Raw genomic sequence first — 17,161 nt, forward strand, 5'->3', positions numbered from 1 at the left:
ACCAAGATATTAAAGTATGATTTTTAAAAGACCATCTGTACTCTCTAATGTCATGAGTAAAATACTGAGAGGATCAGAATTGTCATATAGCTTAATGTTTCCAGCTATGGAAAAATAATTACCCAAGGCATTCTCAATTACATAAGCCTTGTACATGTACTCCTATTTAAAATGGGCAAAAAGGAATTATTTGTAGAACAATTTTATTGGTTTGCAATTTATAGAATGACCAGTCTAGATAAAATGTATCCGGTAAAGCAGTGTAGTACAGTAGTAGCTAGAAATGATATGGGTCTCTAGATTAAGAGAAACCAAAGACAATTTTCTACCTAAAAAGGGGTTGAAGCCTGTTCCAACAGACTAGATTAGATATGTCTGTCACCTATTTTGCGGCTGTAGATCGTAACAGAATCAATCAACTTTTCTGTGATTTATTTCTCCATTTTTGAGATAAGCCAAGCAGAAACTATTTTGGAAAAGAAACTTGGCAACAGAGCTCTACAGTGTTTCCTATTGTCTGTTCTTAGACTTCCAAACCATCCAATAAATTAACATAAGATACACTTGCAGATACTCATGAAAATATCTTAAGGGATGTGGATAGATCCTCCTTTCTCTTTTCTACTTCCTTTCAGACTGCTTTCTTTGGCTATTTTGTTACTCATTTAACAGAGATAAAGTCTGAAATCAATTTTCTATGGATGATATCAACTTCCTGAAAATTCAGGAAAAAAAGAAAAGATATCAAAGGGAGATTATCCATGGTTTCATTTTTTTATGGACTATTCCTAACTTGCTATAGCTAACTGTAAAAAAAAAATGGTCATCTGTTCACCAAAAAAAAAAAATCCTGAACTTTAAAATGCATTCAGTAAATACTGTTTATGAAAGTATCAAATTTAGATCTAGAGGAGATCTTATATGCTCCTACTCTCATTTTCTTGACTGAATATTAACTTTTTCCCCCAAATCATATGTTAAAGTCCCAAATCCCATCATAATTATATTGGAAGATGGCATCTTTGAGAGATAAGTATATTATGAGGTAAAGCTCTCATGAATGGGATTAGCACCTTAATAAGAAGAGATGAGAGAATTTGCTTATCTGCTAGCTATATGTGGATAATAACAAGAAGCTATCTGCAATCCAGGAAGAGTACTCCCACCAGATACCAGAACTGCTGATGTCCAGATCTTGGACTTCCAATCATCAGAAATATGAAACATACATATCTGTTATATAAGCCATCCAGTCTAAAGAATTCTGTTCTGTTAACAGCCTAAGAAGACTAAAGTACCTACCTTTTACAGATGAGAAAAATGAGTCCAGAAATTCTTGGTGAAAAATTAACAGTGAACAAGTGTTGGAGTGTTAACTAAAACTCAGTTTCTTTATTCAAAGTCTAGAATTTTTTGTTCTATAGCATTTGTAATTTATTTTACTCCACAAACATTTCAAGGCCTTGCATGATGAAAAGACACTGCTTTCGAGATTGAGGTAGATAAGTGGGAAAGATATAAAATGAATAGGAAATGATTTTTCCTATAAGAATAGAACAATTCTTTATGTCCAAGAAGCAGAAATGATGGATAATCTTTTCAGGATGTCACTTTTAAAATGAATGCACTTGTATCCATACCCTTTGGTTACTATACTTAAAAAGCCACCTCCTTCAAGATAAATTTTAATCCAGTGAGGGCAAGGAAAACTTGGCTTAAAGTCCCACCACATCTACAACATCCATATAGCCACTCAACAAGGGGAATCAGGGTACCCTTAACCAAAAGAAGGTTGTACAAAATAAGGCACAAACAAAAATCAAGCAGTGACATTAGCATCTTGTTGAGTGTAGATGAAAAACCTGAGGCCAAGAGAAGAAGCCATAAATAAGTGATTAGAGTATTAGAGTGGCTTGGTTTGGCTGAAGCACAGTATGAGTGGAAGTTACCAGACTTAGCCACACTCTGGTTTTTGGTCATCCCCATCTCCCTAACCCACCACCACCATCTGAAGGAGAGAAATCTCCTCAATTTATACTGATAACTTTGTAAGATGCATGTGCATTCCAGAAGCAGTTGATGCAAGGGAAGGAAAACTTTGAGCCTATGGCCATGCCCACAAGTGATGAATGGGTCCACACTGTCCAGCTACTAGCAATAAGACTGTTGGCACAAATATTATAGATTTTGGTGTTTCCCTCTCAAATTTAGGAAGGGTGTCTGGCATTAGTTACAGGACTATGGCTAGCATATTGCCTTAAGGGATATGCCAAGGAGATTCTATTAATTTCAACCAAGCATAAGCTTCTCCCCTTACTTTCTTAATCTGATCGTGGAAGTTATAGAGAGGATAAAGCAGTCAAGTGCTATTGGGGACACTCCTGAAAACTATGGGGTCTTAGAGATGCATAGCAGTTTCACATATTAATGTTGAGTTTTCTCCCCAAATACTCCATGGATCTTTCTTCCTGAAGAAAGATGCCAAATAAATTGTATGAGCTTCTGAACCAACTTTCTCCTAATGGTTCTTCTTAAGTTATACATTGATGTCACATTCAAAAGCTTGATTGAAATTACATTCAGAGGCTGGGGCCATAGCTCAGTGGTAGAGTACTTGGTTCAATCCTCAGCACCACATAAAAATAAATTAAAAATAAAGATATTGTGTCCACCTACAATTTTTTTTAAAGAGAGAGTGAGAGAGGAGAGAGAGAGAGAGAGAATTTTTAATATTTATTTTTAAGTTCTCGGCGGACACAACATCTTTGTTTGTATGTGGTGCTGAGGATCGAACCCGGGCCGCATGCATGCCAGGCGAGCGCGCTACAGCTTGAGCCACATCCCCAGCCCCACCTACAATTTTTAAAAAATTAAAAGAAAGAAATTACATTGAGAAAGGGATTAACTGCTCTCTCCTAATAAGTTTGGTCTTCAGACTATAGAGTATTCCATTTGGGTACATGTTCTATGGAAACAGAATCATAAACTTCAAATCCTTCCCAGATCTCTTGTTCACAAAAAGTATCATTTAAGAAAGTGTGTACTCTACTAATCTACAGTTGTATTTTTTTCATAAATGAAATAAAAGCTTTTTCACATGGTTAAAAAATAATTCAATAGTTATTAAAATATAATAGTAAGAACCATTGACTACTTTGAGTAGAGGATTATAAGCAATCAAATTATACAATGAGGTAACTTGACATAGTGCTCTATTGGCAGAATAATGGATGGATGGATACACTCCATAAACTATGAGATCCAATAATCACCAACAAATGATAGGACAGAAACTCTGCAAATACTAACAGTGGAACCAAGACTGTAAGTAGGACAAAAATAATTAGAGATAGTTTGTTAAGCAATTTAACACTATGTGGAATTCTGTGCTTTTTATCTTGCTAAAGCAAGTTAACTTATAAACCTATAATAATGTCATCAATGCAACCTAGGCTCAGTTTCTCAGCTCAGTCCTTGTCTAATGTTTGATGTTGAATTTCACTAGATTGAAATTTCTATTCAAGGGTAATTATACTTTTATATGTGTGTCTGTGTGCATGTAATATACATGTATATATATATATATATATATATATATATATATATATATTGATTAGGATCTTATGTACTTTCTCAACTGTATTAGTTTTAAAAGAATACCCAACCATACATTTTTTAAATGAATATTTACTTTTTATTATATAATGAGAAATCTTAAGTTATGCAGCTGATCATATTTAATTTTTAGCCAGTCAGTAAAGCCACTGAAGACCCACTCAGGGTATTTGCAACTGTACTCCAGTGTCACTGGCATATTGGTTTTTTCCTTGTGCTTGTCCCACCGTGGTCAGAACATCACTGCTACATCTCAAATATCACATCAGTTAAACAAACAAACAAACAAACAAAAAACTAAGAAATCCCTTATATGTTGCCTCTCAATGGCCAGAACATAACTACTGGAGGGAGCTGCAAGGTCAGTAGGAAAGTGGGAAACTAGAGTGAAGGGCTGTTATAGACCACTGAGGACCATGTCCTGGGACTGAGCATGTCTACACCGGAAACTACATTAGTGTTTTGTGTTTTTTTTTAATAGAAAAAGAATGGAGGCTAAACAATGGATAGGTAACTGTCAGAGTTTGCCATAAGAATATTAGATAAATGAAATCACCTTACTTAAAAGATGTTGTGATAAACTGTGAAGGAATCAGTATTTGGGAAAATCCTTTCAATTGCCTCTAGGGTTACATTCTAAATTGTAATACTTCACTTTAATTAATGAAGGAATTTTTATATTAATTCTTAGATGCTTTGGCAAGTCTTCCAATGGTGAAAAAAGATAGAGCAGGTAATTTAAATTAATCAAGAGGCTTTTTTGTGATTATTTTCTTAGGTAAATAAAGTTTCAATGTGGCAAATGCAGGATATTTGTAGTGGAAAAAATGGTTTGAACTGATAATATATTTTCAGAGGCAAGAATCTTCCTCGACCACAAAAGGTGACTTATCCAGGTTACCTTAGGTGAGTGATTCTAGTTTACTTTAATGGGTCAGACTGCATCTGTTGTTCTATAGTTGGCATTTTCTCTGACTGCCAGAAAGCATCTCATCACTTGGCATGTCCCACATATTAGATTGAGGGAAAAAGGAAAGCAAGAGGAGGTGCAGTTGCCGAAGGACCTGTAGGCTTAGAATCCAGCAGAAACAGTAGCTGAGAACAGTCCCAGGCACAATGATTACTCAGTGGCTGTAATGATTTAGCAAGGGTAAGCATGTTCTGCTGACCAGAAAGAAAAGAGGGGAGAAAAGAGTATTTCAGGATTTTTAATTTTTAACTAATTGACTGTGCTGCCAGCAAGCCCAAGACCCACAGAAACACAGGGCATGTGGAGATGTAAATAATAAGTAATTGTTGATGTTTTCTGATATTAGTTTCAAAAACTTTTATTTCTGACTGCTATGCTTCTCTGGCTGCTAAAATGATTCTGAATTTGAAAAAAAAATGTATGTAAGCATGCTGTATGTAATATTTATGTGCATCCAATAAACCATATATCTTCCTTTGATGTTGTTTGTTTTCCTTTATCTGTTATATTGGGTGGAAAAAAATAGATTGAGAACATTTGCTCAAATATATAATAAAAATCATTTGGAGAGTAAGAATATTAATAGTTGACTTAGTTAAAAATTCTCTTTTTTATGGCATCTTACTGTGACTATGCCTGCAGATGAGGAGGCAAATGAAATGATGGATTTTGAAAACTTCAGAAATGTTTTATCATATGGCTTACAAATATACTATTGTTTGTGTAAAAAGAGCTTGTGTTGAATTTGAACACATCTCTGTAATGTTATTTTACCTGATCATGGTGGTGCAAATAGACATATGATTCTAATTCTGAGATTCAAAAGGGCTTAAAGATAATACGATTTTTCAGCTATTACAGATTTCCTATTTCATCTAAGTTTAATTTTTTATATTGGTTCAATTAACCTAATATGATTGGTTGAAAAGGTGAAATTCCAGGAATTCTTATTTATATTTTTATGGGTATTTTGGTTTATAATTCAATCTTTCCAACCTAGAAATAGGAAGACTCTTAAGATAAATATTCATAATTTGACATAGTTGTCCTTAAACATACAATTAATCTTTGACAGGCCTACGTTATTGGTTTTCTCACCAGTATTACAGATTTTCATTAAATTAAAATGGCAGAAAGACTACAAATTATTATCAGTGGCTAAAGAAAATTTTTTTTCCTAGCTAAAAACTTCTTCACATGTGTTATAAGAAAGCAAAATTACTTTGATTTATAGTTACAAAGGAAATAAACTCTAATCTTTGCATAGTAAATGTTTTAACTTTTGTATCAAACTAAACTCATAGATAATTTTAAACAACATTAATATCTTTTCAAATTTTGAAGACATTAATGTAAATAAAATAAAATAGCCCAAAAGGGCTAATATTCTTGCTTTCACATATATGAAGTACCTAGAGAAATCAAATTCATAGAGATACAAAGCAAAATGGTGGTTGCTAGGGGTTGCGCGAGAGGGATGGAAAGAAGTAAATAAAGGTTTGTTTTTTTTTTATCCCTGCTATGATTATACACTATGATATTTTGATATCAGCTCAGGAGTAACATATGACTTTTACCATAATATAAGCTTCACTCTAAATAAAGACTAAATTAAAGAATACATGCAAAGCACTGAGCATAGATCTCACAACCAATTGTTTTCTCAGAAATGTTATTTGTTTGATTATGAAAGCAGTAAATGTTTCAGGAAGTATAAAGAACAGTATGAAGGAATTCATCTTTTAAATGGGTTCTCGAGTACATTTATAACATAATCAAATTAACTTCTTATCATTATTCAACTCCTTTACTAAAAACCTTTATTATTTCAGGAGGAATTGTTGATAAGGACCTTCGTCACTACCTCAACTTACGATTTCAGAAGGGTTCTGTTGACCACGAACTTCAGCAAATCATCCGTGACAACCTCTACCTCCGCACGGTGCCGTGTGAGTAGGATGGGTGATGTTATTTTCTTCCTGTGTTAGTAGAGAGATGTTCAGTCCTATATCCATTGTTTAAAAGGAAATTTAAGTCATACTGGGCATTGGAACAGAAAACCTATTTGAGACATAAAAATGTTAAATGCTTATAACTGTAGTTGTGTGGTTTATAATGAAGTTGTAGAAAAAGGAGACTTGCGATTTTCAAGCTACAACATCTATCTTAATGCTTCTCAAGTTAGTACTGAAAAATATTGATTCTAGTTCAGACTTTTGGTGATTCAGAATGAATCATGATTGAAATAGAACTCCACAACAGGAGACAGGAGAATGCAAACTCAATTTATTAGTTGAAACAGCTATTTTGTAAATAGAATCTAAACAGTAACTCCTAAATTCATCTCAGGTTTGCAGCAAGGGAATCTCATAAGTGAAAAGAAAAACACACATGGAAAAACAAAGGTAGTATTCTGGAACTCTTAGAAGGTGATATTGGGTCAGATATTTTTTATGCAACCTGGAGAAGTCCACGAATATCAATTCCTGTTTTACCTTAAATGACAGGAATAAGTGAAATGATAAAAATCACAAATAAACTTTAGTTTCAAGTCATTTGACAATCTTCTATTAACATGAGGATAAATAAATGATTTTTCAACTCAGGTCCTAGCTGTTATATCAATATCAAAATTATTTTCTTCAAGGAAGCTTTTTATGACCTCCCAAAGATTCACTCCAGAAATTCTGATCTTTGGGTGTTATGTGTATTCCTTTTATTTTAGCTCTGCCCTGGATATTAACAAACTCAAAGCTATGGACTTGGGAAACTTAATAAAGAAAGAAAAAACTTGGCTAGGGTAAATGAAACAAATAATCAAAGCAAAAAAAAAAAATAGTTTAGACATCCAGGATTAAACCACCAGTACTATGTAAGTGATATAGATAGATGATTATATTGAAATACTGAACACACAGGAAGATGTGAAGTTGGACAGGTAACCACCCAGCCATTTAACCAATACCCATTTTAGGAGGGGTGGATTCTCGCCATTGGTAGCACTACTGAGTGTTCATCAAAATAAAACTGCCACAGCCTGACTATTAAATATTTCTAAAATAAGAATACTTGCTGACTGACATCTTGTTGGTCAAAATCATTTTGCTTTGTTAGTTAAGTGAATAGACTTTTGGACTCTTGGTTTATAACTCGAAGTTGAGAAAAGTGCATTCTTAAACTTTTGAGTTTGACATCGGAGTGATGGGAAGAAGAAGATGGATTAAAGTAAGTGACTGAACTATTTATAAGGTAACAGGTGGACGCATTTTCAAAGCTGTGATGTTGTCAGCGCAATGGTGTGAATTTATCTTTTGTGACATGAAAGAAAGGAGATCTGAAATACTAAACAAAGAATCCAGCCACTTTATTATGTTTAAAAGCTGAGGGAAATAGATAAGAGGCTGACATTCAGGAATACTTGTAGTCCTTGCTAAGGCGATGACATACATAAGAAAGTCTTAATTAAATATGAAGATAATGAGAGTAAATTCTGCATCAGTTAGTTAAGCTCTTAAATAAAGCATCTCTTTTTAGAGTACCAAAAAAAGACTAGGAAGACAAAATAAATATAAGGGTAAGATAACTAGATTTATGTGAGTAAACACAGTTTGAAGATGTGATTTTGGTACAAGGTCATAAATTCAATTAGAAATCCTTGAATAGTTTCTACAAAAGAGATAATTAGAAACACAATGAATCTGAATATTATGATAAAGAATTATTCTTAGATTTTGCAGCCACTACTCTTAATAGCCAATGAATGACACCATTCATTATCAGTGCTTTTAACTTGGCATAAAAGTGAAAAAAATAAAATAAAGATGATTCTGACTTATTTTATTAAAAATAGCTTTTATACTGATGAATCCAATGTGGAAAATCAACCATCTTTACTCATTATATCTTTTAATGAAGTAATCATATATTTTAAGAGATTATTCATTACAAACACATCAGTAAAGTGAGAAATCTTACCATGGCTTAGAAACCTACATGTGTATCCAACACATCAATTGGCATTGAGTATGAAATCACATTAGTTACACGTTCTCTTGGGTCAAAAAATTCTCAAGGGTTTTTATAAACCCAGTATAATAAAAGGAAAGTGTATGATTGAAGGGCATAGTATGTTCCTATATAAACATGCATTAATATGTATTCACTCACCTCTTCTTTAATCTAGCAATGACACCAGAAACAGATCTTTGATAACTACATTGAAACAAAATTATAGTCAACTTATAACTATGTGAAGGTAGATTTTTTTCATAATGCAATACTTAACTAAGTAATTCTGCTTTCTCCATGATACTATTCCACTACCAGCAACTATGACTAGAAGGAAAGGAGCCAAGTCTTAGAGCTAGACTTCTATTGGTCTGTGAGTAAGAGAAAGTTCTGGGGCTAGGGTTCCAGAGACACAATTGCTCTCATACACAAATATATGTTTGGCCAAATCCAGTTATGAGCAACCTGGCTCCTGTACTAAACCCTGTAGGAAACCTGTATCTGGCTGTTGGTTGGTTTCTGAGGTAAGCAGAGGAAGAAGGTGGCATAATTGAAAATCCTGTCAATCTGTTCACATAAGCAAGGACTGACTTTATGAAGCCTTTCATTTCGTTTCCCCATAATCTTATCTCAGAACATATTTCTTCAAAAAAAATTGGCTTTAAAGCATATATCTCTAGACAAGGAAGGAAAACTTGTTCACATAGACCGGGTTGTTGCAAATATATCAAGGATGAGATCCAACTACAGACACACACACACACAAGCACACATGCACACACAGAGATTCTGATGAGATCACTTGTGATTCCTTCAGATCAGATCACAAAAAGAACCTTAGGAATGGACTCTTAATATTTTCTGTTTATATGATATTTATGTAAAACATATGCCAGTTAACCTGATTCATGTCTGCTGAAGACCCAAATTCATTCCTAAATATGTGATTTCTCAATTGCTAAATTGTACAACTAATAAAGGGAAAATAGAAATTTCTAGAGAAATTTGACATACTAAAAAGTGATAGCTAATTATAATGAAGACTGAAAACTAATCTTTCTACTATAAGATGTCAGGCTATATAATACTTTTATATTATTGAACTTCAGAAGAAATAATAAATGACAATAATACAAAACTGTTGTAGCCTAGGATATGATAACAACTGACCAGGCAATATGTATATAGATCAAGGACAACTACAAAGAGTTTAGTACAACACGTGGTATTTAATTACTCTAATAGTATACAAAAGGCAATTTCAGAAGCACCAACTTGGCAACCCTCAGAGGGTAGATAAAACTGTTTCATCATAGCATGTTAAGTGTACAAAGTTAAGACGGCATGCATTGTTCCTTGGGTAGTATAGATTCAAAAGTATCTGAAGGAAATTAGTGGAATTAATACTGAAAAATATTGGAATAATTTTCAAGTGTTTAAAGAGTAAAATGAAGTTCTTTAATTTTAACAGTCTACTGAGTATAATGATGATACATATTAACTCTTGAGTCTGTCAGCCACAATTAAACAGACCATGTTTCTGAAATAAGAAAAAAAATCACTGCAATTTATTGATAAAGCCCTAGTTCTTTGTATCTTTGATATTTATTAGAGAAACAAGTTAATATTGGAGGCAGGTATGAGCATAGATATAAATTTTAGATACATCTCCCAGTATGCCAGATGACATGGGGAAGAACTTCAAACAACCAATTTTAAAAGTTTCAAAATGAAATGGAAGGTAGTTAAAATTAAACTTCTCTCCCAAGACCATACTTTATCATTTGGTGAGATGGTTTTATTGGGAAATACTTTAAATTTATTTGAAGTTAAAAGAAATACCAGTGTATACCAAGTAAAAGGCAAGAATCAATAAAACTCAAGTCTAAAACTATTCCATAAAGAGTGAATAAAATGAAAAACATAGATTTAAGAGATGAAAGAAATTACTTTTGCAGAAGATCTGATTGAGGTATAACTCACAACGATGTTTCTACATATTAAAGTACTTTTAGTAAAACTAAGCCATATTAAAAAGAAATATTGTCAATGATAAAATTGTAAGATTTCTAATATATTTATTTAATTTTCTGATACTTATAAGAAATGGTCTCCTGTTAGGAACAATTACCAACAAACCAAAAGATAAAGATGTACATGGGGGAAACATCCCCTTTTGCTAGTTAAATTATTCTATATAAGACAATGGTCAAAAAGAATGAGTGGTCACATATGTGACTGGTCACATATCTGTTAAAGAAGATTAAATTGGGTCAGAGGTCTGTAGCACACTCCATGGGGGAAATAACCTTAAGTTTTTTGAAAAAAATCAGTTCTTAAAAGGCTTGGTAAAATTGAGACTATTCAGCAAGGTAACATGTTTTGAGGGGAATAAATAAATCTAATTGCTCTTAGTTTGGGTTGTAAAGTACATTTCTAACCATGGAGGAAGAAGGGAGGGTGACATTCATCTGTGGATTAGATTGCCGACATGAACCCATCTTTTTCCAGTAGAAGAATTTACTTGAGTTAGAAATGATTACAAATACGATTCTGGGGTTGGGTTGTATCTCACTGGTAGCGCGATTGTCTAACATGTGTGAGGCACCAGGTTTTATTCTCAGCACCATATACAAGTAAATAAAATAAAGGTCCATCAACACCTAAATTTTTTTTAAAAAAAATATCTGATTCTGTTTTCAGAATACTTTTACAACATAGGTCTGTATGCTGAGACGGACTCAGGTTGGACTATATTGAACATGTAGGCATAGAAGTAGAAGCTTCCAATCCAACCAAATTTTAAATCAATGTATTAAAACAACTGTAAATTATACATCTGTTTCAACATTATTCTTGTTGCCTCAAATAAGAATCATCAATTTAAAAATTCGTTTGTGAAATTGCTTTTAGGATTTGAACCATATTCTATTGCAATTATTTCAGAATCAAGTTGCCAGATTTTTGTTCTTGGAAAATGAATTTGATTTTTTAAAAGTATACTGATTATATTTGGTGCTAAGTGTTGAGAATGAGAGTTATTAGACAATAAATATGGTCATTAGCTTTATGGGCCAATGTAGAAGGAAATCTATAAACAGATGAAATTAAATTTCTTGAGAGATTTATAAACTGCCCTTGAAGACTCAACCAAAGGAAAAACTTAAAATGCTTTTGAGCAGTAGCAAATACTTGAAAGTATTTTACTCATTTATTTATTCAGATGTATGTCTGCCTTGCATATTTATTAAACATGTGTTGTTACTTTACAGGAATCTGTAATAGGCTTACCCTCTCCTTCTCTTTGAGAATATTAAGATCTGGTACCATGTTGGTTAGACAAAAGTACTATATATTTTTTTTCCTCTCTTCCTTAAACAAAATGAATGTGTCTTTCTTACTCAGATGGTAATGTCCATTAGTTTGGTTGATAAAGTACAGGAGAGAATTGGCTTCAAAAAATTGTTTAACATGAAAAGTCAAGGAACAAGACTGTTAGCAGTGATTAGAAGTGATTGCATTGATTTATCCATGGGACACTACAGAGCGCTTGTATTAGAGTAAAAGAATATACCTGCCACAAAATAAGAACAATAAATATGAATAGTGAAAATCTTACTAATCATCCCAACCACATAAAATTTCCTTTTTGCCCGGATTGATTGGTTCCTTAAGTTGTGACCCAATTTTTCCTTTGGTTTTACCCTGTTTGTGTTTCTTTCTTTCTTTCTCTCTCCCTCTCCTCTGCAACCCCCACACCTCTCTCTTTCTCTCTTTATTCTTCACAAGTGGAAGACTTTCCACAGTTGGGCCATACATGGAGTTGGCTGTTAGAATGTACAACTTTGGACTTCATGGTTCCCAGCTGCTGCCCAAAGAATAAGTGGTGCCTGTGGCCATTTTTTTTTTCATTTCTAGAAAAGCCAGTCATCACTTTGAATAGAAAATAAGCCACCTTTCTGGAGGCACACGATCTACTCCCTACAAGTTTCAAAGTCACAGTCCTGTGTGCTCATATGTAAGCATATCAATACTTCTCATTTTAACCTCTGTACTTTTTGAACATAAAGAATTAGGACTCATTCAGGTTCAGACCTACCCAAGTTTCCAGAGTCAACTGATTACCACCTACGCTTCGCAAGAAGCTGAAGAACAATAGTAGGCAGATGGCAATGGATATTAGGGTTAACATGGGATTTTAAGACCTTAGGTTTGTAGTAGCACAGTTAACTTCTAATTCACAGGCACCTAGACAAAACAGCAATAAAAAAAAGGAATGCTGATTCAAGTTACTGCTATTCCAATATTGGTACATGAGTCAAAGCCACTCACACATTATAGTTTAGCATTGTTGTGTCATAGAAAAGAGCATTAATCCTTAGCTTTATTTACTTCACAACACGGAAATATGGAATGAGCACTTATCTCAGAATTAGGAGTCATTAGTGCTGAACCAGGATCTGCCACTAACTATAGAAACTTGGCCAAGGCCTTAACCTCTGGGTCTTAGGAAAGAGAGGGATGAAATTAACTCTGGTGATTCTTTCTGTTCTAAAATTCTGTGATTTTCTGATTCTACTGGCTTGCCTTTTTTTTCATTTTATCATATTTCAAATTAGTTCTTCCAATACGCTTAAATTATTCTGAGTATGGAATGCCCTTGATATCAAGCAGGTGTAAACAACTTATGGAAGCTGAAGATATATCAAATATTGCAGACACTTCAGGGAAAAATAAAGAGCTGGGTTTAAATTAAGTGCAGTTCTGGATAAAACCAGCCATGCGTGTACTTTCAGATTTTTCTATGAATGTCAAGTTAAAGATGCCATCATAACTCTGATGTTCCTTGAAATCTGCCTTCACTATTCATGAAATTCTGAAATATGGTCCAGTTTAGTAAGTGGATAAGAAAATAAACATAATGGGAAATACAAAGCTTTTAAAATTTCTCTCCTTCTTTGGAATATGTAATGAGTTGAGATGTGACATAAAGACTTCTGAAGCATGAGGTATATTGTTATGAAAATGTGATTGTAATCCTTATGAAAAGATGTTTAACATGAAATACAGTGCCTTCTAATGTTGAACTTTAATAAATGTCACTTATGTGAGTGAATGACCCTGGTTAGAAGCCCAAATAGTTCTAGTTAGTGGGAGGCTAGATCAATGCTTACTGCAGTCAAGGACTTTACAGCACAAATGAAAACTTTAGAAGAGTCCAAAGGTTTTCTCAAACAAGGCAATTAAAAGTTAAAATTGATATAGGATTGACAGTCAATTCAATTTAAAAATACACATGGATCCTGCCTTTCTTAAGCAAATCAGAAGTGTAGAATTGGATGGATTCCCAGTTAGTTTCCAGTTTCTATTCCAAGCTGTTGCCTTTCCTTGTTAAAGGCTAACTTGCAGGAAAGTTGCTATTCATGCTAACAAAGCCAGTAAATATCTGCACAAGCTCCATTGGAATGAGGATAGAGTTTCCTTTGCTGCTCAACACAACCCAGTCCTACACATCAGTAATAATTTCATAACTTGTCCTTCAAAGACAAGACTGCAGTGGGGAGCTAATGTCAATCTATATATGTCTGTCCTCTCTGGTAGGAATTATGATTTGTCTTCTTATATTTTCAGTTAGTTGATACTGATAAAAAACAACAGATCATTCAGGGACTTGCATATTTGAAGTCTGAGACTTCATGTCCTGAATACAATTCAAGTCTATTATTTTTATGTTGAAATGAACCTTTTGGTTGTCCATTAGTCAATCAAGTTCCAAATTGTCTTTTCTTTAGCATGCCATTGTCACAAATATTGAATACAAAATATCAAAGGGGAGAAAAAGAAAAAATTTAATTGATAAGTGTATTATTCCAATAATTAGTATTGTTAACTTGATATAGAAAAATATAATAAATAGTTAAAGGAGTCTCAATTATCTAAAAGGACTTTTTTGCCAGGCCTGGTGGCACACACCTATCATGTCAGCTACTCTGGAGACTGAGTTAGGAGGATCACAAGTTCAAAACCAGCCTCAGCAATCTTGGAAATTTAGTGAGACCCACAAAATAAAAAATAAAAAGGGCTCAGAGTGTAATTCAATGGTAATTTGCCCCAAGATTCAATCTCAGGTTCAATACTCAGGGGAAGGGGAAAATATACAAATAAATAAAATTTTTTTTAATTTTTTTATTTTCTGAGCCTTGCTTGTAAAAATTTTCTGATCTTAGCTCTACTAGACTTTCTATATGTGTTTCATATTCTGAGTTCTTATGTAAATATAAGATTACAAATATATAAAATTTAAGAGCAAGTATTCATAGACATTTTCAGTTCTTTTAAAAATATTTTTATTATAGATGGACACAATATCTTTATTTTATTTACTTATTTTTATGTGGCGCTGAAGGTCAAACCCAGTGCCTCACATATCTGAGGTAAGCACTCTACCACTGAGCTACAATCCTAGCCCAAGTTTCAGTTCTTTAACTTGGCATTTCATGCAAGCATTCTTTTTATAAATCCTTGTGGGGGTCAAGGGGGTAGATTGAGAAGAAGGAAATGAATGAACATTTACCAAATATCTATGTGTAAGTATTATTATGTCATTGCATTTTGCAGTTCTTTGAGAAATGGGTTTGGTTTCCTTTTTTCAGATCAGCATACTTAAGCTTGGAGAGGTTATGGACCCTTTCCAAACCACACAGTCAGAAATAGATGAGAAGTAACTCTGATGCCAAGACATTATTGGGTGTATCATCTTTCCTCCTTATTGTCTGATGCCAAGACATTGTTGGGTGTATCATGTTTCCTCCTTAGTCCTTAGAGTTCTGATTTCTCTGACAATACTGAACAAATTTTGGGAGACTACAAAACACAAAAGACTGCTTGAATGTGTATCGTCATTGATTATCTAATGTTTCCATCAAAGCAGAGAAAAAAATCATGAAAGTGGTAGTGAGGTATACATGACCTCTACATTGCACACATCTCCACAACTGCTGTCCAGGACCCCAGTGATATCATTACCCTACAGACTCCAAAGTGACTAAAGTCATGGGTGACATTATTCAATAGTGGCAAACATCTTCCCATTTTAATCTAGAGGCTACCAAAGCAGAGGCAACATGACTGTTTACTCTAGAGTTAATAACATTATACCAAGAAAAACAAAACCACTTCTGCTTAAGAAGAGTACCATTCTCTCCTCTCAGCATGGCTGACTCTCCACAGGCTCAGTGTTACTTATGGCTCAGTATAATGATAGCTTCTAAGATTTCCAGAACTCCCATCCACACTCTTTCAACACAATTCTGTGATGGCACAGGTTTGCATAACTTGCTTGATGCCTTCACCACACAGACACCAAATTGAAAAGCAAACATCCACCCTTCCATCTTACTGATCCTCCCTGGCTTCTGGTTACATCCTCTAATTCTGGTTCAAAGTATCCAGGTTAATACAATAACACCTAGTGATCAGTGAGCAATGTAAACCATTAAGGATCCAGTGTTTATGTAGTCATGCTTCACTATGCCAAGCTTCGGTGCTCTTGTTTTAACTAATTTTTTATTTGCTCTAATCAGCTATACATGACAGCAGAATGTTCTTCAATTCTGCTGTCATGTATAGCTGATTAGATAAATGGAACATAATTTTTCACTTCTCTGATTGTACATGAAGTAGGGTCACACCATTAGTGCAATCATACCTGTACCTAGGGTATTGATGTCTGTCTCATTCCTACCTCATCTTTCCTACCCCCTTTCTCCCTTGGTTCTCTTTTTATTGCCTTCCATGGTCAAGAAATAGTTTGTCTATTTCATATTGCAAAAAACCACACAAATAATGAGTCATTCGGTCTTCAGTTGAGGAAGTAAAACCACGCAAATTATTTTAAGGAGGAAGAAGTTTAGGGAATCCATTGTTTAGAAAACTGCTGGAAAAGCTGCAGAATGAGGGTGCCGATTAAATCCTCAGGAATAATACTCAAAACAATATAGTACTGCTTGGAGAGTTTACAAACCTTACCAGAAAGATTGCTGCCCCTGAGGCCTGCAGCTAAGAACTAGATTTCAGGAACCAGAATTGAGAAATCACCACCAAAGGCTGCAATTGCCACAACTGCTACTTGACACCTGAGAAGTTAAAGAAGCAACACTGGGACTGTCCTACAGAAAACACCACACCTGTAAAGTCTTTTGCCATGAAAGCAGATATCACCTCTAAACATGTTTCTTTTTAGTGATTACCTCATAGGCATAGAGTAGCATTAGAGAACCTTAAGGTTATTATCTATTCAAAGACAAATGTTTTAAGTTCTATGTTTTTGGTTAATCTATAGTCAAATACTAACTATAAATAATTGTTATCAGATATTAGTAAAAAGATTTACAGAGTATTTGTTAAGATTTTTGCTTTATTATTTATGTCCAGGCTCCTAATGATTAATTTATATTATGCTAACTGATTATAAGCTACCAAGGAAACGTATTTATTCTTCAGAAAACAGGGACACTTGTGCATTATCAGTGTATTCTGGAATTGTTCTACTCTACTTATAGAATGAGA

The 17,161-nt window shown here is 33.9% G+C and overlaps 1 protein-coding gene across 12 annotated transcripts in view; it reads left to right on the top strand.

Annotated features, from left to right (window-relative positions):
- Magi2 (membrane associated guanylate kinase, WW and PDZ domain containing 2) overlaps positions 1–17,161 on the top strand; it is a 1,272,989-nt gene that overhangs the window by 321,606 nt on the left and 934,222 nt on the right. For all 12 annotated transcript variants that reach the window (XM_078040157.1, XM_078040158.1, XM_078040153.1 and 9 more), the window contains exon 2: positions 6,418–6,534. In XM_078040157.1, coding sequence (XP_077896283.1) covers positions 6,418–6,534 — 117 coding nt within the window. The remainder of the gene's footprint in view (positions 1–6,417; positions 6,535–17,161) is intronic.

This window comes from Ictidomys tridecemlineatus, chromosome 2, assembly GCF_052094955.1.
Source record: "Ictidomys tridecemlineatus isolate mIctTri1 chromosome 2, mIctTri1.hap1, whole genome shotgun sequence".
Classification (NCBI taxonomy): Eukaryota; Metazoa; Chordata; class Mammalia; order Rodentia; family Sciuridae; genus Ictidomys; species Ictidomys tridecemlineatus.